The sequence below is a fragment of the Momordica charantia genome (assembly GCF_013281855.1).
Source record: "Momordica charantia cultivar OHB3-1 chromosome 10 unlocalized genomic scaffold, Mcharantia_2.0 BLBB01000010.1, whole genome shotgun sequence".
In the NCBI taxonomy this organism is placed as follows: Eukaryota; Viridiplantae; Streptophyta; class Magnoliopsida; order Cucurbitales; family Cucurbitaceae; genus Momordica; species Momordica charantia.
Window position 1 is genome coordinate 6624625 of NW_028275158.1, and position 23372 is coordinate 6647996.

Sequence of the window (23372 nt, forward strand, 5' to 3'; positions counted from 1 at the left end):
AACTTACATTTTGATAGTATAGAAGACATAATGAACCTAGCCGGGAGTAAGAGACCAATATAGAATTTAAAACTACTTTTTATAAGGAAAAATGGCAATAATTAGATAATTAAAAACTTGAAAATATGAATGTTCATTTTTCTCATGGCCCCATCCCCGCGGGGACCCACCTAAATAGGGCGGGGAATCCCCTTTTAAATTTCCCACGGGACGGGGATAGGGGAAAAGTTTTCCCACCACCTAAATGGGGATGGAGACGGGAATACATTCCCCGTCCTCGTTCTCTGTTCTCAGTCCCGCGTCATTTTTTTAATATTTATATATACATAGACACTAAAATAATTATATTATCCTCTTTAAATGTATTAAAAAAATGTATTCTTCCCTACCCACCCACCTAATATATATATTTGAGAGAATTAGACATTATAAATTAAGCAACTAAATAAAAATTTCTAAGAAAAAAATATTTATTGACAAATAATTTAAAACATAAAAAAAGAAATGAGGAAAAATTTCCCGTGGGGAACTCGATCCCCGTGAGGAATTCCACCCCAATCTCCGTGAAATTTCCGATTCCCGTGAAATTTTCTAGGGAATTTCGTGGAGAGGGGGAATTAAATGGGAAGTGGAGGCGTCCCCGTCCCGTCCCATGAACATCCATACTTGAAAATTCATTACATAGATGTAATGTAGAAAGAGAAGAAAAAAGAGGGTAAAATATCCCAATCATATTGCTTGTGACTCCAAAGAGAGATTGTGAAAAATATGCAATCATTTCACCAAAATTTGAAGATTGGTTCCCATGGATGAAGATTACTCCATGTGCCAAAAAGTTTCACTATTTAAATTTTTTTTTCTTTATATATAAAATATCCCTTTTCTTTCCCTCAAAATAATTTAAAAGATATTCTCTTTATATTTTAAATATAAATCATATCTTTGCGGAAATGCTCAAAAGATTTGATGTTTGTATGATAGGTGTTTGAATTATGGTTCCAATTTCACATAATCCCTCTTTTTGAATACACATACATTCCCTAAATAGAGGGATAATGATGGTATTCTAGTGGCAATATTTGGAAGTTGTGTGCTTAAAAGTTAAAAGTTGGTTTTTATCATTTAAAATAAAAGAATTTAAATATTATTTTGGTCTAGTACATTTTTTATCCTGGTTCATTTGATTATTGCATTAAAATGTTCATCCTAATATATGTAATTTTGATTTTTGTTCATTTTAATTATTGTACTTACGTAACATTCATTTTGGTTTCTCCATTATTTAAAAAAATGATCAATTTAGTCCATTTTGGTTTAATACAAATTTTAATGGTTATATTTTAAGAAATTTAATAACTGAAGTGTCACGATAAGATTATGATCGAAAAATGAGATAAAAATTAAAATGAAGGAATCAAAATGGTCACTCATTTTGAAAGTACGAAAACTAAAATAAACAATAGTCGAATGTATTAGGATTAAAATGAAAAAAAAACAGTACAGGACCAATATAATATTTAAATAAAATAAAAAGTATTTGGTTTGATACTTTTTCAAAAAGCATGCTTTTTCTTTTTCCTTCTTGTTTTCTCTTTTCTCAATATGAACGGTTTGTTTGTCAGAACAATAAAATTTTTCTTTTGAAGGTTATTGGTCAGAAAATAATCTTGCTTCAATCACAGTTCTTGAAAAATGTTTAACAGATTAAATTATCAAATAGTTCTCAAATTTGTAAAGAAACAAACAAATTGTTATAATGAAAGATAGGATGGAAATGAAACTATAGAAACTTAAAAAGGGGTAAATAGAGTAGAATGGAGATTGAGATAGCTTTAATCTCTAATCCTATAATATTTTAGTTAATAATGAGGCAAAATTACAATAATTATATTTTTATTATTTGGGTCATTTCTAATTTGATCTCTAATCTATTAAAATTGTTAATTCCATCCATTAATGATTTATGCATTGACGGTTTCTTTAATCAAGTTTTTACTACGAGAGAATATAAAAATTAGTTGACAAAATAATGATCGAACATAAAATACACTTCGATAACTCAATTGAAATTACTTTATGTCTATGAAATAGATATGTCCACTCACGAACAATAGACACTTTTTTTTTTTAATCATCAACTTTAGAAGAAAATTATTAATGCACTAATCCATAAAAGTTGGACAAAACATACCAACTCATATAGTACTTGACTTCACTACTTCTCCTCCTTTTATGCAATTATGAACTCCACGGAACTTTATCAATTCCAACGCAACTTATCCTTTTGGAGCTGACGTAACAAACTACGCGAGCCTCCCAACGAAGCCAACAGAAATCCTATCCGAATAAAAAAAAGAAAAGACAGTTTCATTATGGTGGTATACCAGCCGCCTGTTCTGGAACTTCCAATTCCCATCGAAGCATATAGATCCGTAAATGGATTTGTATGTATAGCTACTTCAGTCGTACTCGTCGTTTCTCGAAAGTATCTTTTGTCTGGGAACATGGTCAACCAGAAATTATTATGTTCGCGATTCGTCATCCACTGATGCAGAAAATGCTCCAGTTTTCCATTCTCATATGAGGCCGGAAAGTTTATTGGCAACTGGTCGGCACGAAGTTCTTTATCATGCTCAAAGATGAGCCGATCGTTCGTTAGGGACGGTTTGAAATAACTTAAAATGTTATATATATATTAAAATTAAAATTTAGGGAAAAGATCAATTTAACCTCTAAACTTAACTCATGAATCCTTTTTTAATCTTAAACCTTTTAATATCATCAAATTAAGGGCACTACGTTATATTTTAATTACTTTTTTAAAAGATATTTTTTCTTAAAATACTTCTATAAAATGATTTTAATTAAAATACTTGTGTGTTTGGTTACATTTTCTTAAAATGATAATCATAAGTTTATCTGGACCAGAGTCAAAAAGCGAACATAGCAGTAATTTACATACTAAAAAAAACTAAAGTGATTCTAAAGTTTATATAAAAAAGGTGATTCGCAATCCTTCATTTTAGAATAATTCATTTTTTTTTGAGAATTAACCATAAATCAATTTGATTTTGTATTTTGGAGGTCTAAAAAATATTTTTGGCTCTCCAAAATCCAAACACACCCTAAAAAAATACAAACCACGCTCTAAACCTTGAACTTAGAATGAGTGCTGCGAATTATATCTTGTACAAACTAAATTAGAAAGTTTCTCATCAACCAACCAGTAAATCATACCATTCAAATTACAAAATACTCAAAATCATGTTGTAGAACTTTCCAAACTGAATCATGAAAATACTCGATCTTAACCGCAAAATCAAGCCGAAAAAAAAAAGCAATACTCCTCGATTGACAAAGCAATAGAATGTTTTTTTGGTCGCAAATCACTAACTTGTCGCCTTCATTTTTTATTTTTAATTTTAAAAATCATACTTATTTTAGACCATTTCATTTAGTAAGTTTTTTACCTCTATGAAAGTATATTTATGAACTTAAACAAATTTTAAACACTTCTCAAAAGTTGCCCAGGATTTTTGAAAAATGTCTATAAAAACCATATAACAAAACAAAAAAATACATAGGTCAAATCAATGTTTATAAGATTAATATTTACAAAACAAAAATAAAAAAACCAAATAGTTACCAAATGAGAGGCATAAATTTGATGACACGTATTTACTTTTCATAAAAAAGATAAAAATATCTCTTTTATCTCCATTTCTCGGACAAAGTTTTAAAATAATGTAGTTTTAAAAATAAATTACAAAAATAATTTTAGTTTAAAAATAACTACAAAATAAATGTAATTTAAATAAATAAAATCAAATATAGGTTAGGTTTTCAAAACTATTAACAAAAATAGGTTAGGTCAGTCAAAACTCGCGTATGTCTGCGATTTTCGCGCAAACGTGTATATTTGACGTGGTAGGTGACTAGGCGGAAGTCGCGTACATTGTACGCGACTTTCACCTTTTTATTTTTTTATTTTTGGAAGTCGCATACATTGTATGCGACTTCCCCTTATTTATTTATTTTATTTTATTTATATTTTAATTTATATATTGTTATTTTATTAATATTGTGAAATTTAATTGAGATGTAATTAAATTTTTTATTTTTTTGTTATTATATTTTAAATTTTGATTAAAATGTTAAAGTCTGAAAGTTTAAAATTAGATCAAAACCAATTCGATGATTAAAATGTCATTTAGCTTATTGTGCTTCACCTTACGTATGTTTTATAAAATAACATTTAAATTTAATATAAACTAAATCGATAAAAAAATATTAAATTAATAAAAACATAAAAGTCAAGGTATAAACTACATGAATTTGGGGTATGGATAATTAGGATTTTGTTTGTTTTATAATTATTTTGTTTTAAATTATTGCATAAGATGTCCATCATGTTATAGGTAATTCATAATCTATTTTTCGAATATGGAGAAAATTCATATTATACAATTTATTATTTTTCTTAAATTGTGATTTTTTAAAATAAATAAATAAATAAAAAGAAGGATATTGATGGGAAGTCGGGCTGCCCCTTCTAAATTAAAAAATATATATATATATATATAAAAAGAAGAAGAACAAAGGAAGTGCCTGACTTCAAAATTCAATATAATAAAAGAGGGAAAACAAACAAAAGGGAACTTCTGAATTAAAAAAAAAATCCAAAAGGAGTGGCTGCACTTCCCAATTCTGGAAAAAACAAAGGGGCTGCGACTTCCAAACTCAAAAAAAAAAAAAAACAAAAGACCCGTCAGCAAAGCCGTGGTTCCAGTGGAGCCACATCAGGGAGAAGTCGCAGCCAATGGCTGCGACTTTAGTGAAATCGCGGTCAATAACCTCGATTTCATCGCAGACAACGGCTACGATTTTAGTCAAATCGCAGGCCACCCCACGATTTATCTACCCTATTTATGTAATTACTCTGAAAACTACCCTAGTTTTGTCATTTGTTTTTTAAAAAATAATTATTTAAGAAAAAAATACAAATTTCTCTTACCTATAAAAAATTTAGTAGTAGACAGCAAGAATCTCTCGTTATCCAATCAATAGGAAAGTATTGTGGCACAAAAGATGCTCCAACTGACGACTAATATGTCTACATTCTAGACAAACCAATACCCACACAAACTAGTCTTGTCCAGCCATAAAATCGCTAATAACCAAGTCACAATTTTTTTTAAAGAGTTAAAAAGATTGAAGGTAAAATTCAAAAACTGAAACTTTTTTTCTTTGTAAAATTTCATGAAGCCTAAGAAGATCCGAACTCGAAGACAAACGAAGGCCCAAGAAGAAAGTACCGAGTTGGGTCCGGTGGCCCACAGGTGCAAGTTTCGAAGGGTCGGGTGTTTGAATTTTTCCCCCAAACGGAGGCAGAGAAAACGCCATGTTCTTCGTTTTCAATCTGAAATGTCGACAGAGTAATAACATATTAAATTCGACACTGAAAATACTCTACTCGGGTTCCCTTTGCTTAGCATTTGGATAATCAAGAACAAAGAAAGGGACTCCATTTCCATTTCCATTTCCACATCTCTGCAAGTTACTTTGTCTCTTTCTCTCATCTACTCATCACAATATGCCTCCCAATCCCACGCTTTCCCTTCTTTCTTACTTTCCCAAATCTTCTTCCCTCTTATAATAATGTTGCATTAATCTCAAATCTGTGTTTATGGGATCCTTCTAGATCTGGGTTGTCTGAATCTTTGCCCCTTCTCGCCTTTTTCCATGGAGTAAGAATCGGCGTTCGCTTGGAGGGATGGGATCCAGTGGAAGTAAATCATCGAGAAGTTCGCCGCCGTCGTCGCCGTCCCCGTCGCCGTCGGCTCCCTCTTGTTCTGGGAGAGTCCGGAGGAGGAGATCCAAGCGCCATAGAGTTTTCAGGTCTGCTTGCCTTGGCACGTCCTCTGGATCGCACCACAGCGACAATGACGATAATGTAAGTGATTTCCCCTTTCTTTGAAATGGGAAACTGGTTTTTGTTGTTTGTGTTGTTGGGTTTTTTGTTGATTGTAATTCAACGGAGATGGAGAATGATTGCCGAGTTTAGAGTTTCTGCATCATTGTGGAGTACTTTTTTTGTATTCTGCTTTGGTTTTTATCTTCACCGTCGATTTTGGACTTGTAGCTGGCATGAAATTCTTTGATCATGAGTGCTAAATCACGGACAGCATATCTATGGTTCATACCAACTCGTATTAGTGCAGCCTTTTAATAGATTTTCTTAATTAATCTGAAGTATTTTCCATGGAGAAGTTAACTGCTTCCTTTTCACTGTTTGTGGTCTTACTGTATGTTTTTGCCTGAAATGCGAAAGAAGAAGAAGAATAGGCTCCATATTTGCACAGAATGTAGTCAGGTTTCTTCTGTTGTCAGTTATTCAGTCTATGAATTTACATTTAAGTCTTGAGCTAGTGGTGTTTTAACTTTGCATTGTGTGTTGTGTTTTGATTCATGTTCATTTTTTCTCCATGAAAAAAATGATGTTTTGCCCGTGCAATTTGGATTATTGATTACTCAGGTATCTGGTCTAAAATTTGCTTATCCTTTTAGTTGGATTGCATAACTGATTTTGTTATTTGATTTACTGATGGGCAGTCTAATTCCCATTGATCTGTATGACTGTAATCGGACAACGATGTCAATGAAGCTGACCTGGTTTTTGGATTATTCTGCAGGACTGTGAAAGTGAGAACAAAAAAAATACCCATGATTATTCATCTGCAAATCAGACTGCTCAAGCGTTAGATCAGATGAAAATCGATGGTTACAGAAGGATCAAAGCTGAGGAACCTGTTGAATTGCCTTGCATATCATCAAATGTTGAGCTTGATGAATGGGATCGAGGTAGTGTTGCAGTTACAGCCCCCAGAGCAGGAAGTACCTCTGCCCGTGCATCGTCCCTTCAATCGTTGAACTCTTCAAGTAACTTCCTTTCTCGCTTTAGTTTCATTCCCGGTAATGTAAGCTTCAGACTTAGTAGAGCAACCAGTTTAGGATCATCTAGATCTTATCCTGTGTCTTCAACAAGTCTCTCAATGTTGAATAATGAAGATGAGCTTCATTTATCGGACAGACCTGCTAGAGGTGGCGTGGATGATCAGGATGAAACTCAGCAAGGTAGCGACTTGCTTCCGGCATCTCTGGCTAGTGCAACTTGTTTTCAATTTTGTGGAGATAATTCTGCTAATTTTAGGTTAGATACACAACCTTCTGGTCTTTCTGACAACTTACAAGACAATCAGACAGTTTCTTCTACCCATGACATAGCTACTGATTGTGATGATGCAAGAGTAGAGCCTGATGGAAACCTTTCCCATCCAAGGATTCTTTCTGAAAATGAAAGCAGTTTGATTAGACAATTCGACAGACGAACTGGATCTAGGGAACCAGTTGAACGCAATTTTCGTTTCAGTCGGACCCTTAGTGTTGGAAGACTTCGTGATAGAGTTCTTCGAAGATCATCGTTATCTGACTTCACATTTTGTCCTCCGCAGCAAGAGGATGAGGAGAGAGATGTAAGTCAGACTGGTGATGACCGACATGTCCAGACTGCCGAGACAAGGGCTTTTTCGTCTGAAAATAATGCTATGACCTCTCCAACAACGTCGGGTTATCCAGCTTCTAGTCTATCTAGTTCCTTATTTAGCACCCAAGATTATGAAATGGAAACTACCAGACCTAGAGAAGCTAGATATCACGATTTGCTGGAACACAGGTCAAATTTCCTTGAACGGAGGAGAAGAATTCGTTCCCAGGTTTGTAATTGTTCTTGATGGAGTTTTGAATAGAATACATTCTAATGTTAAGTTGGTCATATTTCATAATAGTGGCAAATTTTGGGGGGGATACAAAATTAACTCTGGGTGTTTCTTATTCTTTTCGCTCTCTCAAATCCACTTATATGCAGGTTCGTGCCCTACAGCGGTTGGGAAGTCGTTTTGAGAACCTATCTGGGCATGAGAGATCATGTATCTTATCTGGTCAACATAGAACCGGCCATTGTACTTGTCGTATCAATAATCGTGACACAAATATAAATGACAACACCAGCGCTAGAGCTAGTATATCAAGAATTGTAATGTTAGCTGAAGCCTTATTTGAGGTAAAATAATATGTTATCACCTTCTTTAATGACCTTCCTCACATTTTGTCTATACTAGTTGAATGTTTGTACTTATTTTAATTAGGTTCTGGATGAAATTCACCAGCAATCTGTGGTTTTGTCCTCTCGTCCCGCATCTTCAATTGGCTCTATGCCTGCACCAAACGATGTTGTAGATTCTTTGCCTGTTAAATTTTATTCCAAGTTGCAAAAGCATCAAAGCGAGGAAGTTGCCCAGTAAGCATTCGTTTTTATTTTCTACAAAATCAATCAACGTTTGTCTGTCTTCGACGCGATCGAACTTCTATTTCTTGTTGATGTCATTAACTTCTTACCACATATTTATTAAGTTTAAGGTCCTCCTTTGAAAGTTTTTGTCCATGTGCATGTTTATTATTAATCTATTGTGCGATGGACACATCCTAAGAGTTGACTTGTGTAACCACTCTCCGGTATTATAACTATACAGATGCTACATATGCCTGGTCGAGTATGAGGAAGGAGATAACATGAGAGTGTTGCCTTGCCATCACGAATTTCATGCATCATGTGTCGACAAGTGGTTGAAGGAGATCCACAGGTAGTTTTTCGGTCCATGTAGCGTTTTCAGCATCTCTAATGACATTCAATTAGCATACATGGATGAATGCCTCATTTTCTGGAATTTTTGGAACATGCCATGTGACTTGTCTTCTAGGTACATATATCATTCACTGGCTTTCACAGATAACACTCATAGAGTGGGCCTGACTTCATATGCTCAAATGATAGAAACATTGTGCCACGACATGCTGAATGAATGAATTTTACTGTTGACTTGGGCGACCCGTGTATTTTGTATGCTACTGATGTCCAGTGAACCTCACTCACTCGTCTATGTTATTATGCAGGGTATGCCCGCTCTGTCGAGGGGACATATGCAGCAGATCTGATGCATTATCGGACGATGTCAAGTGAAATTGACTCATTTTCAAAACCTCTGCTCTGTCTGGATTCTTGGAAATCTTTAATGATTCTTTTTGGTTGGCTGAGCAAGAAAGTTTGAAAATGATGCTGGAATTCAGGTTTTTGTTCTATAATTTGTGATGCTTTTATAAGTATCAACTTGCTGGAGTGTTGTAATGGAAATGGAAATGGAAATGGAGACCCAATCACTTGAGAAAATTGTTTTCACAGAGATACACATTAGATTTTCTCTTGCTATTGTCCAAGGATGTGAATAAGATAATGAAAGTTTTTAATAATTTAAAATTTTATTTTATTGCTCTTAAATTATCTTTATAATCTGGAAGTTAAGAAATAAACCAGAATTTCTTTACTATTTTATTTTTTCGATAACATTTTCATTTTTTTTCCTACACAATTTTCTGCTTTTTAGAGTAAGAAGTTAAAATGTGTTTGAAAATTACTTAATATTTTTCTTATTATCTACTATTCCTCAAAAAAATAAAATTGTGTATGATAATGTTGTTATTGTTATTATTTTTTTTATGTAGGGTTTATTTTAAAAAAGATCTAGTCAGGAGAATTATTTTCTAGGATGTCTATCCACATAATTCACTTGGTTTGGATTTATCTATAGGTTTATTTTTAATGGGATTTTAAATCTAAATTTAATATGAAGGAATGTAATGTTGTATTTTTTTAAGGTATGAGAAAACAGATATTGTAAGTATTTTTATTAAAGTCAATTTATAGGATAAAAGGAGAGATATTAATCAATAACTAAAAAGAAGATAGCGGTAACTTCAAGGTTAAAATAAAATTCAAATCTCGACTCTAATTCTATCTTATCAAAAGAAAAAAACATATAAAAATATTATAATTTTTAATTTATAAGCCAAACATTCTTAATTGTGCAAATATTCAACAAAATATTCTCTAAATTTCAGTGCAGCGCAATACATACAAATGGAGTAAATGTGTGAATAAATAAATTGGATAATAAAATGTAGTTAATAGAACATTTTGGTCATTATACTTTTAAGTTTAGATTTATTTTGGTGTCAGTATTCTCAAAATATTCATTTTAGCCCTTAAATTTTGGTTCATTTTAGCCATATACTTTTAAAAGGTTAATTTTTATCTCTATATTTTAAAAAGTGACTATTTATGTCCTTAATTTCAAAATAATAATACAAATTCTATACATAATAGAAACCTTTTAATATAAAATCATTCTTACATTTTAAGAAATTTTAAAAAATATATCGATTATAATGTGGTATTGAAATTGTGATAGAAAAAATAAAATTAAAGAATCAAGATGGTAACTTTTTCAAGGTAAATATACCAAAATGAACATTTTGAAAATACATTTACTAAAATGAATCAAAGTTGAAAGTACAATCATTAAAATCAACATTTATAAAGTAAATAAACCAAAATAAACATGAGCCGATAGATAAGGACCAAAATAATATTTTAATCTAAAATCTAAAAAGAATAATATCAACTAATTGAGATCTTTGTTAATTATTGGAAAAAATATATATATTTTTTAATACTTAATTTTCAGTATCGGAAAGGGAGAGATTTGTTTGTTTGCTAGCATTGGCAATGAGTGCGAGGCGAAGGCGCATCGTCTTGCCGGAGGAAGTGGACGCAGAGGAGAGCAGCAATCGGAGTTCTTAGGGGCTACTGGTTCTAACGAATCAATGTAATTGGCAATTGTTTCTTAGCTGCAAGAATTCGGAAGAAGATGAGCGGCAGCTTAAACGACGATAGCTTCCACCAAGATCTTCAACCCCAAGCCAACCATGGCTCCGACTACTTATCCCACCAACTCCAACCTCCGCCGCCGCCTCGTCGTCCTCGTGGTTTCGCTGCCACCGCTGCTGCCGCCGCGACTACCACGGCTTCTGCTACTGGCGGTAAGGCGAAGAGAGAAAGAGAGAAAGAAAAAGAGCGGACGAAACTGCGCGAGCGCCATCGCCGAGCCATTACTAGTCGAATACTGGCAGGACTTCGCCAGTACGGTAACTTCCCCCTCCCTGCTCGTGCTGATATGAACGATGTGCTGGCCGCACTTGCTAGGGAGGCTGGCTGGATTGTTGAGGCCGATGGCACAACCTATAGGCAGTCCGCTCCGCCTTCTCAGTCCCAAGCGGTTGGTGCTTCTTATTCAAATCCTCGTGTGTTTTGAAAATTCAATTTAAGAGTCATTATGACGCTAAATTTTTCGTACTTTGGATATCTTTGTGGATTGTTTGAAGTAACTATAGATTGATCTCTGATGCCGTTAGGAGAATTGAGAACGAACGAAGATGATTTAATGGAATATCAAATCATTTCTGTAATGACTAACGATGAATGCGGCAAAAAAGAAATAGAGAACGTAAATGAAGTTTCTATGATAGGTGATGATAACAGGCTCAAAAGAATCAACTCATCGGTTATTCTCGTAGTTTCATCGATTCTTTTACAGACAAACATATAACTTAAAACTTTGCTGCACTTTACGTCTGGATATCTGGCGATGCTTCATAGGTTTCTGCTGTCCTTGGAAAACCTTCGTGTCTCTGTTGTATATGTTAAATAGCAGACAACGTAGGTGGAGTTATAGTTCTACCTGTTTAGCAGATCAGGATAATAAAATATAAAATATGTGCTACGCTAAATATGATCAACTTTGGTCGTCCTAGTTTCAATACTGCTTAAATCCTTTGTATTATCCATTCTTTCTAAAGCCTTGCTCAGTGTTCGTTGTAAATATTTCACAGGCAGCATTTCCTGTAAGGTCGGGCGAGAGCCCTATCTCATCTGGTTCTTTTAAGGCTTGCTCTATTAAAGCAGCATTAGATTGTCAGCCATCTGTTCTCAGAATTGATGACAGCTTGTCCCCAGCATCTTTGGATTCGGTTGTCATCACAGAAAGAGATGCAAAGAACGAGAAGTATGCAGCTTCGAGCCCTCTTAACTCAGCTCACTGCTTGGAAGATCAGGTGATTTTTTTCAGCAATAAGCTATTTTTTCCCCACTTTATTGTGCCATTTTTAATTTCTTATTTAGAGCAATGTATTGTGACTTAACTAACTGAAATTTAAACCTTGCGTGCAAGGCACACAGTGTAAGTGATGTCTTGATATACATCAGGTATTCCCAATGCCTTTATGGACATGAAAATCAACTATTTAGGACATTTGTGATGTAAAGCATACATATGTAGTACAGGCATAAAGATCAACATATTTTGAATCTGCTTCATATTCCCTTCCGCCTACATATTCTCTAAAGGGACTCATGGCCTAAGAAAGGCTGAAGTCTTCCATTGTAGTTGAGAAATAAGATGACGTGTTGTCCTTTCTGCATAGGAAATTAATGAATAATTGATCTAATTATGTTTTTATTCAACTAAAATTTCTGTACTATAATTAATGGAATAAAATGAGACAATTCTTTAAGGGGGTTTTATTGCAGTTTTCTTACTTGGATCATAATCCTGTGATGCATCAAGCATATTCCTTTCTATCTGTTTGCTTCCCTGATTTTTTGAAGCTTTGTAATCCGAAAAAACTGAGAGTATTTTTTTGGTCAACTGGTGTAGCTTATCCAAGATATTCGCTCTAGGGAGAATGAGAGTCAGTTCAGAGGCACTCCTTATGTCCCTGTTTATGTAATGCTCGCAGTAAGTGGTTTTTGTTTTATTTATTAATCAGTTCTTGTTACTCCAAACTTTCTTCAGATTTACCTTCAAATCTTTTTACTTTGTCAAAATTGCTAAATTATTCCAAACTTTGTTGCCAGACTGGTTTTATAAACAACTTCAGTCAATTGGTTGATCCTGATGGCCTCAGACAGGAGTTAAGTCATTTGCAATCACTAAATGTAGATGGCGTTATTGTGGATTGTTGGTGGGGTATTGTAGAAGCTTGGAACCCACAGAAGTATGTGTGGTCTGGCTATAGAGACCTTTTTAACATCATACGAGAATTCAAGCTGAAAGTGCAGGTAGTTTCCCAATAATGAGCTGCACATACGGCTCCATTTGTGTGTAGATCAGATCATGTAAAGTATGAATCACAGTAGAAGTAGAAGAAACCCCATCACTAAATATGCTATGTTTAAGTTCTTTAGGGGTTTCCCCTTGTTTATTTTTCACCAAACCCAAAAATGTTTCTGTTATCTACTTTGTCATAATTTATATGTTGCCACCCTCAATTTATCGACTGGCCAAAATAGTTGCAAAAGGCTATATTATTGCATTATCTGATGAGAGTGAACAGATATTCTAAATCTGTGATGCTTAAGTGAACTAAGTTTTGTCATAATTTGGGATGGTTACCCCCGGGGGGCCCTAAGATAAGAATAACAGTCCAGTCCATCTTCAGTTTTGGAAATCTTTTTCTGAGTTATGGTCTTGCTCATGAGAAGATGCATAGCCGGCTTTAGGAGCATTGTGATTAGTCATTGTTGTGTAAAGTTCACAGATTTACTATGGTTGGTTCTCATAAAATATTTGTTTTCTAACGATTGTTGAATCACTTCTGGAAATGTTATTTCAAAAGGTAGTGATGGCATTTCATGCATTTGGAGGCACTGAATCAGGTGATGCATTAATCAAGCTCCCGCAATGGGTTTTGGAGATAGGGAAGGAGAACCCAGATATTTTCTTTACAGATCGTGAAGGAAGGAGGAATAAGGATTGCCTATCTTGGGGCATTGACAAAGAGCGAGTTTTAAAAGGAAGAACTGGAATTGAGGTAATGAAGTGATTTGTGTGCAATAATACTGCAATGTCAAACTGTGATAAATTTAGATAACTTGAGATATCTAATGTTTGATTTTACTTTTATACGTTTTTCTAAGTTCTATAAATGCCTATTATGTAACTCTAACTTCCTTTCCGATTCTGGCCTTGAGATACTTTTAAATTGAGTATCTATATCTATCATCCCAATTATAACCTGGATTTATTGCCATATTGAATGTCAAATATTTTCAGGTCTATTTCGACTTTATGAGAAGCTTTCATACCGAGTTCAATGATTTGTTTGCTGAGGGTCTCATCTCTGCTGTTGAAGTAGGACTGGGGGCATCTGGAGAACTAAAATATCCTTCTTTCTCAGAAAGGATGGGATGGAGGTATCCTGGTATCGGTGAGTTTCAGGTATCTATTAAAGATTATCTCTTCATCATATAGATAATCCCCTGTTCTTAGGATTCCTTGGCCATCAAGTATTGTGTTTCATATCTCATGAAGATTCCATCAGCGTGTAGGATGGAAAAGAATTGTCATCATTATATTTCCTTGAAAATTCTGGGACACATTTCTAAGTTCTTCTAGAAAGTACTGAGCCTACTCGTGAAAATGGACCATAAACACTCAATCACCTTGTAAGACCTAGTAGTATAATTTCTTGGAACCTAAATTGCTGATTGTTACCTTTACCTCTGGGGAATTTGGTGTGCAGTGTTATGATAAGTATCTACAACAGAGTCTGCGCAAAGCTGCTGGGTTGCGTGGTCACTCATTCTGGGCTAGGGGGCCTGATAATGCCGGCCAGTACAATTCTAGACCACATGAATCAGGGTTCTTCTGTGAACGAGGTGATTATGATAGCTACTATGGTCGCTTTTTCCTCCAATGGTATGCCCAGACGCTGATATATCATGTAGATAACGTGCTGTCTCTTGCAAGCCTTGTCTTTGAGGACACAAAATTTATTGTTAAGGTAAGAGGGTGCCTCTCTCACTGGAAAATCTTAGCTTTGTGCTAGATTTTTTCCATGGTCTATGACTTGTCACACTGATTTATTTTTCATGAATTAATTTTCTTGCTCTTTTTGTGATTATTTCTTCTTGAAGTTAGTATACCACCAGGCACACGAGATGTTGAAGTCACCTTCCTCATTCTGAACTTATTTTTAATTATTTTAGAAGTTGTTGTCATTGTCAGTGTATCATCAGTGGCCCTCTGCAATGAGTCTCATGCAGCTGCTACTTAAGTTTTGGTACTTAATTTACTTCGTTTAGCAGTCTTAGCATCACAATTAAACTTGCTTCTCAGAGCACATTCTTTCCTTTGAGATTTTTTAAAAAATGAAGTTTTTTATGTTAACTGGACTTGCGTTTGAATTGTGTCTTCTCTCATGGTGCATAATGCTGGTTGTAACTGTAAGATATGTCCTAGGAGCCTATGACTCCACCATTGTGCTTTTCTTATATTAGGCGTGAGAATGGGAGTGGACAGTGGCATTCCATCGGCAGGATGGATACCAGACATCGAACTAACAGAATACTGGGAGTAAATGTGAAAGTTGGCTGAAAGGAGTTCGGTGTAATATATATTCTGTTATGAGAGAAGAGGGAATCAGGGAAGTGAAGAGCCTATTAATGTTTGAAATTTCTCAACTTGGGGAGAGTATCTTGGAGCTCTTGAGTTTCCAGATGTGGATCTAGAGGGTCATAATACAATAAGCCCCCATATTTGTCATCCTGTCCCTCTTTTCTCTCTTTTCTTCTCCATTATTCTCTCACTGACCCAAGTTCGTAGCATTGTATTTGGAGAAGTATAGGTCAATATATTGAACAAGGCAACAAGCTAGAGTATATAATTATGTCTTTCAACTATCATTGCATGTTTTTTTTTTTTTTTTTTTTGGCTACAACCATCATAGCTGTATTCCCCACTTGCATAATTAATCTTCAATCATGGATATTACAACTTTCTTTAAGAAAATCCGCATGCTATAATTTATTTGCAAACTTCCATCTCCACTTTATGAGTTCAACTTCTGAAATATTTGATGTTATCAATCAATCCTAATTCATCAGTTCATTGTCTTATTGTGCAATCAGTTCTGAATTGGATGTTTTCTATAATACAGATTCCTGCAGTTTATTGGTGGTATAAGACTTCTAGTCATGCAGCAGAGCTAACAGCTGGGTTTTATAACCCCTCTAACCAAGATGGTTACTCCCCTATTTTTGATATTTTGAAGAAACATTCCGTAATAGTCAAACTTGTCTGTTCTGGCATGCCGGTTGCTGGTCACGAAGTGGATGATGCATTGTCTGATCCAGAAAGTTTGAGTTGGCAGGTGATGAATTTTTTAAGTATCTTATGTCTTTTCTTTACACCATTGAGCATATCCGAGTGCCTCTGCTATGATTTTGCTGGCCATTGATTAATGCCTTGATAAAGTCTAATGGGCTGTTTCGAAATGGTTTTTGATACAGTTTTCTGTTTTTGATACAAGAATTTTGTTATGATTTGTTCAGATTATTGTTTCTTATTTTTTTCCCCTTTTAGTGAATTTTATTAATAACGTTATTATTCCTTTGAGATTTGTAAAAGAAAGTATTAACTTTAATGTGTGCAACATTTATTTATACGTTCCTGGTTGAAATACAACTGTTCTTTTTCTTGTCCCTGCTCCCTTATCATTGCCTTTAATGGGAGATCTTCATGCCTCATCTACAGATTTTAAATTCAGCTTGGGATCGAGGCTTAACCGTAGCTGGTGAAAATTCTCTTTCATGCTATGACAGAGATGGATATGTGAGAGTTGTTGATATGGCAAAGCCGAGGAATAACCCTGATCGCCATCATTTCTCCTTCTTTGCATATCGACAGCCATCTGCTTTGATTCAAGGAGCCGTTTGTTTTCCAGAGTTGGACTACTTCATCAAGTGCATGCATGGTAAGTTTCTAATTTGCTCTTGTTTTTATATTGGGGTACATTGTTGCGTCAGAAAGCTATAAATGGGGGCATTCCCCGCCCCCATTTCATTTTCCATCCCTGCAAAATTCTCTATGAAATTTCGCGGGGACCGGGTTCCCACAGGGAATTATTTTCGGTTTATTTTGTTTATTTATTATTATTTTTTTGAGTTCTAACTGTTTATTATTATTTTTTAAAGAAATTCTCAATTAAATATTTCTCTGGAGGTTCCCATTTAAATAGTTAAACTCCCACGGGATCTTTAATTTAAAAAGGAGAACTTTTAAATTTCCTAACAATGTCTAATAATCCATTAAAAAACAAATCCTAAAATTTAAATTTCACAATTCAAATTATATCCGTATACTGTGTAAACAGGCCCCTAATTGATACTGCATGGTTCTTTCCAGAGCTTCTCAACATTTTCCAGAAGAGATTATTTACCATATAATATATATTATTGAGATAATCTTAGTAACTGCTATTTCTGTCGTATTATAATTATTTTCTAATTTGTTATTTCAACTGAGAGATTTCAATATCTTAGAGCTTTGGTTTTTTTTACGTTCGAGGATGCATATACTACTCATCCCTTCCTTCCATAACATTGCAACCAAAAAATGGGAAAATACGTAAGGAAAAAGAAATAAAGCAACATAATGTAACAAACTTTCAAGAAACTTGAAAAGTTATGCACTTAACCATTAAGATTTATAATACATGGATTCATTATATTTGTTTGTCTATTGCCATTTTTGACAATCTTTTGCAGGCGAGATAGAAGGCGATTTGATGCCCTGTTGAAGTGAAAAATTCCCTCTCATTCATGGATTAATTGCCGGCCATCATTCTAGACATGATCAGGTAAATTGCTGTCTGTCTCAAACCTCGTAAAAAAAGAGCATAGCGGCTGTAAATTTATCCTCTATGCATTTGAAGTTGCTTGCTTTTAGTTTATCTGACAGTGACCATTAAATGGTAAAATTCAGTTGGCTTAAGTATCAATGGCTGGTCGAATCTTCCACCCTATTTATATATTTGTTCAAAAAGGAAAAAGAAAAAAGATTCATTTACCTCTTTCTTTCCCTCTCTCTGGAAGTTTTGGGTACTCTCGCCTTCCAATGGAAGGGAGTCAATGTTTAGGGTATAGAGAAGAGAGATGAAATATAAGAGCATTTCGCTTCCTTACATGAAGGCTTTTACTAATAGGTAATGGATTTAGAAAAAGAAAAGAAAAAAAGATTCTCTTGCATCTGTGGTTGATGTCTTCATCTTCTTTCTCTAGAAGTTGTGGGCACTCTCACTCGCACTTCAATGGGAGGGAATCAAATGTGTAGGGTAATTAGAGCTATGAAATATTAGGTCTTTTATTTTTTTTAGGTGGAGGTTTTTTCTGAATAGAAAATTGGGGAGAAGTAGATTGTAAAAATAAAATTTCCAATGGTGTTTACTAATTTAGAATTAATATTGTTTATTGATCCTGGGGGAGAATAACTATTGAATGGGTGAAGGGGCTCTCAGGTAAAACCCTAAACTAGCAAAATTAATTGAATGGAAATGAACCTACCACATATTTAGATACAAATTTGAATTTTGAATGCCCTAATAACCATGGTATAGATACAGATATGAAATAAATCTTGTAATTTCTCTCGTACATCCAATTAAATAAAACTAGCTGTGGATGACCTCTTTTAATTTATTGTAATAGTTTTGATATTTCTTGTCGTTATTTTTATTGAATAAGTTTTTTGTTGGAAGCTAAGTTTATTATTGAAGTTTCTTAGTGTATTTAAATTCTTGTTAAATAATTCATAAAAAATTAACATGGGCTGATATAATTTTTTTATTGAAAACTTAGGGGACGATAAGAATGAATAATTTAAAGCTTGCTTGGTACGTTTTCAAAGTTAGCTCTAGGTAATTGTCCTGTATTTTGTTTCTTAGTTTAAAATTAATTTTGGAAACAACAAAATCAATCTTTTCGTTATTCTTTAGAATTTTTTGCAGAATATAAATAAAGCATCATTTTGTTATTGTCGACTTATAAAACATATAATAAATATTAAAAAATTATATATAACATAAAAATTTGGAATATTTAGTTAAAGAAATTAAATTTTCATTTATTTTTTTAAGTTTAAAATTTGAGAGAACGAGACAAAAGAAACAGTGACTACTCATGTTTCTGTTTTTTAATTTTATTTTTTTAGATAACGACAGATAAAAACAATTGGTAAATGTATTTTTATTTTTATTTATTAAAAAAGACGAAATGAGTAAAAAAAACAAAAACTAGTTCTCATGTTTTGAAAGTTTACTCATAAATACTAGTTCGTCCTTTTTTTATTGTCCTTTTTTCTTCTTTTTTCTTTTGGGTAAATTGGTGATGAACAATTCAAAATCATAATGTTTTTTTGTGGTCCGATATAGATATCTTAACCTTATGAGTTATATTCATGTTGACGTTTATTACTTCTTTTTGAAATCTCTATTTGGAAATGTCTCTGTCCATTCAACTAAGAATACTGCATCCTTTCACCCACTTCTTTTTGTTAATACAAACTTGTAGAAAAATTTCACTCCATAAAATTAATCCATTATGTATTTTAAACAATATCCTAACTTCTCATTTGTTCTAAATATAACATAAATTTGACTTTTCTATAATATGTTTTACCTTATGCTGTGATTTGAATTATATATTTTTTTCCATAAAATTTTGAACTTTCAGATTATTTCACGGTGTTTACACAATTGATTTGAAGTTCTATTATTGTAAGATCTAAGATTTTATTTTCATCTTTTAATTTTACTAGACAGCAGTATGTTGGAGAAAGTAAAATCAAATTATAAAGAGAGGAAATTTTAGAGAGAAAAGGAGTTATCAAGAGAAGAAAATAAGTTAAGTTGGAATTTTAGAGAGAGAATAGAAGAATAGTTAGAGAAAATAAAAGAAAATTCATAGAGCCAAGTGTCGAGATTAAGGGAGAAAATCTAGGAGAATGTAAAAGATAAAGGAGTTCGTTAACGAGAATAGTATCCAGAAAAAAAAAGTGAAATTTTGGAAAATAAAAATATGTTTTATTTATTATTACTATTATTTTTTTTCCCTCACAAGAAATTTGCATTTAAAAGACTGAAAACAAAGTCATTATCAGATACAACCTTAAATGCTATTAAATAACTGTAAAACGATATAAAAAGTTTACTAATAAAATACATTCATCGAGGAGAAAAAACTTTTGTACCCTATCGTATCAGGAAAAATTACACGTGATGCATTGATTTTGCTTTGCTACGATGCTCGTTTATATATTAATATTCGACCTAGAATAGAGTACTACATTTGAAAGATTTAATTTAAAGATCCCAATCATGACTTTATTTCTATTTTTGAGGAGAGAGATTTTTCTATAATCGAGTGATCATTTCCTTCAAATTAAATAGAAAGGTAAATAAATCCCCACATATTGAAAACAAAAACCCAAAATATCAATCAAGATAGTTCAATGCAATACACAAACCATTCGTCACAACAAGAATTGTAATGTTTTCATTTGTTATTTATGTCGATTCAATAAATGTTTTCAAAAACAGTTTCATGCATTTGTTTTCAATATTGCTTTCAAGAATAAATTTAACAGGCTTTAAAAACAAAGATTATTGCGTCTTGAAAGTTGAAACCATTATTCATGATTTTATAATTGTAACAATACTTTTTTTAAAAAAAAATCAACTATTCTAAAAGTAGTTGTTCATGAAAGGCTATGGGAGGTAGGGAGAGGCTCAAAAAATAGCAACAATGACCGAAATATAAATTTTTAGTTACATATCAGATTGATGACAATTTAACTCCTACACTTTAATATGTAATAGGTAGTTTTTAAGTCTCTAATGATTTACCAGCCTAAAACATAGCTCAACTGATTAAAGCTAACTAAAATGTCGTAAATTTAAATTCCTACTCCATAATCAATCAAATGTACCTTCATGGAGGTACAAGACAAAAAATGTCTTTTAATTTTTCTTTTGTTCTAAAAAGTAGAAAACAATTTTACATTTCTATTTTAATTATGTAGAACATGCTAACCATGACCCACACCAAAAAATGAATGAATCCAATTACCAAAAACCCAGAGTATTTATGGGTATTATTAAATTTATCCAAACACCAAAAGTAAAAAGTATACCTCCTTAAGAAAAGTGGTAGCTAGTATATCAGCCAAGGAGAAGAAAAGGCAACATTGACAATTAGGCAAAGATGCTTGGAAAAGTATAAACAACTCCATATGAGAATATTTTACCACTTTATATGAATAGACATAAGTTAGTAGCTCAATCATTTTAATTTACTTTCACATGATAATTTGACATTTTCGGGATGCCTCTAATAACCAACAAATGAGAATTAAAAATATTAAATTTAATTTACATTATCCAAATACCTTTAGCTTTTAGGTGAAATATTGATTTATTATGGAAAATTTAATCCATTTGATATTATCTCCCATCTCTTTCATTTCAATAATTTAAAGCCAAGCTAACGTGTAAAGAGAAAATATCAAAATATGAATTTAAAAACATATTTATTGGCTATTTCTTACAAGAAATGGGAATTTGAATTGAAAAAGAAAAATAGTTTAAGCTTTAGCTTTTGAGAAAAGAAAAAACTGGCTATTTCCAGGAGAGAGTGAAAATTGAATTGGAAAATCATAGTTTAAGCATTTGACCCGACTAATAATTATAAATTTTAAGTATATACATGCGAAAGAAAAAAAACACAAACACACTAGGTAAGAAAACATAAATTTTCGTCAAATAAAAAAAATATTGAAAAAAAGGTAATCACATGTTTGGTTTAAGGTAACATAAGTTTCCTTAATGAAAATCTTAATTTTATCTGTGAACCATTATCTATGAATTAGATAAAAGTTATTTAACAATTAGTTCACTTTTTTTATTATTATTATTATTATTTAAACTTTATAGACGAGGATAGATACTTAATAGTTAAGCTATACTCAGTTTAGCAAAATAGATTCATTTAAATAAAAAAAAAAACACACACACAATTGAAAACTCAATATATTCCCTAATAATACTTAATGCAGAGATAATAATAATAGGAAAAAAAGAATATAGTAGCATTTTCATAATTATATTTTAATCAAATTTGATGAATTACTTGAATAGAGGGAGGGCCTATTCATGTCTTTGCCTTCTATTACACTACCGTACCGTAAGATTTTGTTAAGCATCACCGCACTTACTCTTGATATGGTAGAAGAAGTTTAGTCAAAGTTAATTATTTTGCTAGAAATATATTGTCATGGGCATAGCTAATAAAAATAAAATTAAAATACAAATTTGGTCCTTCTACTTTCAAGTTTGATTTAGGATTATTTTAGTTTATGTACTTTTAAAATGACAATTTGTACTTTTAAAAAGTGATCATTTTGGTCTTTTATTTACAAAATTTTAACACAAATTCTGCATTTACAAAATTTTATACAGAATTTGTGATTTTAACACAAATTCTGCATATAAGAAAAACTATTTAAATATAAAGTCATGATTACATTTTAAGAAATCGAGTTTCAGTATAAAAATGAGATTAAAAATAAAATTAAGAAATTTAAATAGTTAAATAGTCACTTTTTAAAAGTATAGGGATTATTACGAACCAAAGTTAAAGAACATTTTGGAAGTTAAATTCACTTTTCTAAAAAATAAAATCACATTTTGGAAGTTAAATTCACTTTTCTAAAAAATAAAATCACAAAAACCTATTGGCTATTTCCTACTAGAAATAGAATCAGAATCAACTCACTAGCTTATATCTATTTGCCGAGCTCAAGGAATCGGACTGTCTCCATTTCCATAGCCTCATGGAATGATGGAACAAGACGGTCCATGATTCGACAAATTGAAACAAATTTCCCCTTTTTCCGGAATATCACTTCTATGCTCTTAGTTCTACTCCGCTCATCATGCAACAGAAACAACGGGTAGAAAATTTCAGGAAACTCGGCTTTGTGGGGAATTCAACAGTCATGAAAATTACCAGAAAAATACAACTTACAAACAGTTCACTATATCTTTCATGAAAATTACCAGAAAAATACAACTTACAAACAGTTCACTATATCTTTCTTTCTTTCTTTTGTTTTGTTCTTCTTCCAGAAAGACTACCAAGCAAACAGATCAGTTAATTGAACCAAACACTAATTACAAGCTAAACGACAGTTCAAAAAATTAATCTCCATCATTTTTTAGTTATATTTTAGCAGAAACAGAGCATGAATTAGAAGCAAAGTTCTAACAGTTCAGTTATTCCATACGGATTAGAGTCGGAGTTCTATGGTAAAACTAGAGCTAGATTTTGTCAATGTTTTCTATGGATGTAAGCAACCGAAAGGAAACCAAAAAACTTCAACGATTACTAATCTGGCCCTATGATACACAAAATCATTTACCTCAATTGAGAATCACATCTTAAGCTCCTCGGTCCACAACTCCGTAAGCGGAAGACGGAGCGAGAAAGATAGTTAAATAAGATTCAGATGCACAGACCAGATCCATTA

At 32.7% G+C, this 23372-nt stretch overlaps 2 protein-coding genes across 4 annotated transcripts; both read left to right on the plus strand.

Moving 5' to 3' along the window:
• Positions 1 to 5387: 5387 nt before the first annotated feature.
• On the plus strand, positions 5388 to 9283 carry LOC111008422 (RING/U-box superfamily protein). Of its 3 annotated transcripts, XM_088128340.1 has the most exons (7): positions 5393 to 5552; positions 5702 to 5953; positions 6693 to 7772; positions 7925 to 8119; positions 8205 to 8356; positions 8589 to 8699; positions 9010 to 9283. In XM_088128340.1, exons 2-7 carry the CDS (start codon positions 5774 to 5776, stop codon positions 9074 to 9076), a joined length of 1785 nt encoding a protein of 594 aa, XP_087984466.1. In that variant the 5' UTR covers positions 5393 to 5552; positions 5702 to 5773; the 3' UTR covers positions 9077 to 9283. The 3 variants fall into 3 exon arrangements, with proteins under 3 accessions (XP_022136818.1, XP_022136817.1, XP_087984466.1); XM_022281126.2 differs by having other exon boundaries at positions 5388 to 5953; positions 8226 to 8356; XM_022281125.2 differs by having other exon boundaries at positions 5392 to 5953.
• A 1347-nt stretch (positions 9284 to 10630) lies between these two features.
• BMY2 (beta-amylase 2) lies at positions 10631 to 17858 on the plus strand. The gene is made up of 10 exons (XM_022281013.2): positions 10631 to 11228; positions 11842 to 12063; positions 12666 to 12746; positions 12866 to 13069; positions 13627 to 13821; positions 14064 to 14228; positions 14533 to 14793; positions 15949 to 16161; positions 16545 to 16764; positions 17558 to 17858. The coding sequence occupies exons 1-10, from the start codon at positions 10821 to 10823 to the stop codon at positions 17587 to 17589; spliced, it is 2001 nt and encodes a 666-aa protein (XP_022136705.1). The 5' UTR covers positions 10631 to 10820; the 3' UTR covers positions 17590 to 17858.
• The last annotated feature ends 5514 nt before the right edge of the window (positions 17859 to 23372 follow it).

Excerpts from the sequence above, each read along its gene's own strand:
- LOC111008422 (XM_022281125.2), top strand. The coding sequence starts at position 5,774 with ATGGGATCCAGTGGAAGTAAATCATCGAGAAGTTCGCCGCCGTCGTCG. Across the intron at positions 8,120-8,204 it reads TAGCTGAAGCCTTATTTGAG|GTTCTGGATGAAATTCACCA; the intron begins GTAAAATAATAT and ends TATTTTAATTAG. Across the intron at positions 8,700-9,009 it reads TGGTTGAAGGAGATCCACAG|GGTATGCCCGCTCTGTCGAG; the intron begins GTAGTTTTTCGG and ends GTTATTATGCAG.
- BMY2 (XM_022281013.2), top strand. The coding sequence starts at position 10,821 with ATGAGCGGCAGCTTAAACGACGATAGCTTCCACCAAGATCTTCAACCC. Across the intron at positions 13,070-13,626 it reads AATTCAAGCTGAAAGTGCAG|GTAGTGATGGCATTTCATGC; the intron begins GTAGTTTCCCAA and ends TTATTTCAAAAG. Across the intron at positions 16,765-17,557 it reads CTTCATCAAGTGCATGCATG|GCGAGATAGAAGGCGATTTG; the intron begins GTAAGTTTCTAA and ends AATCTTTTGCAG.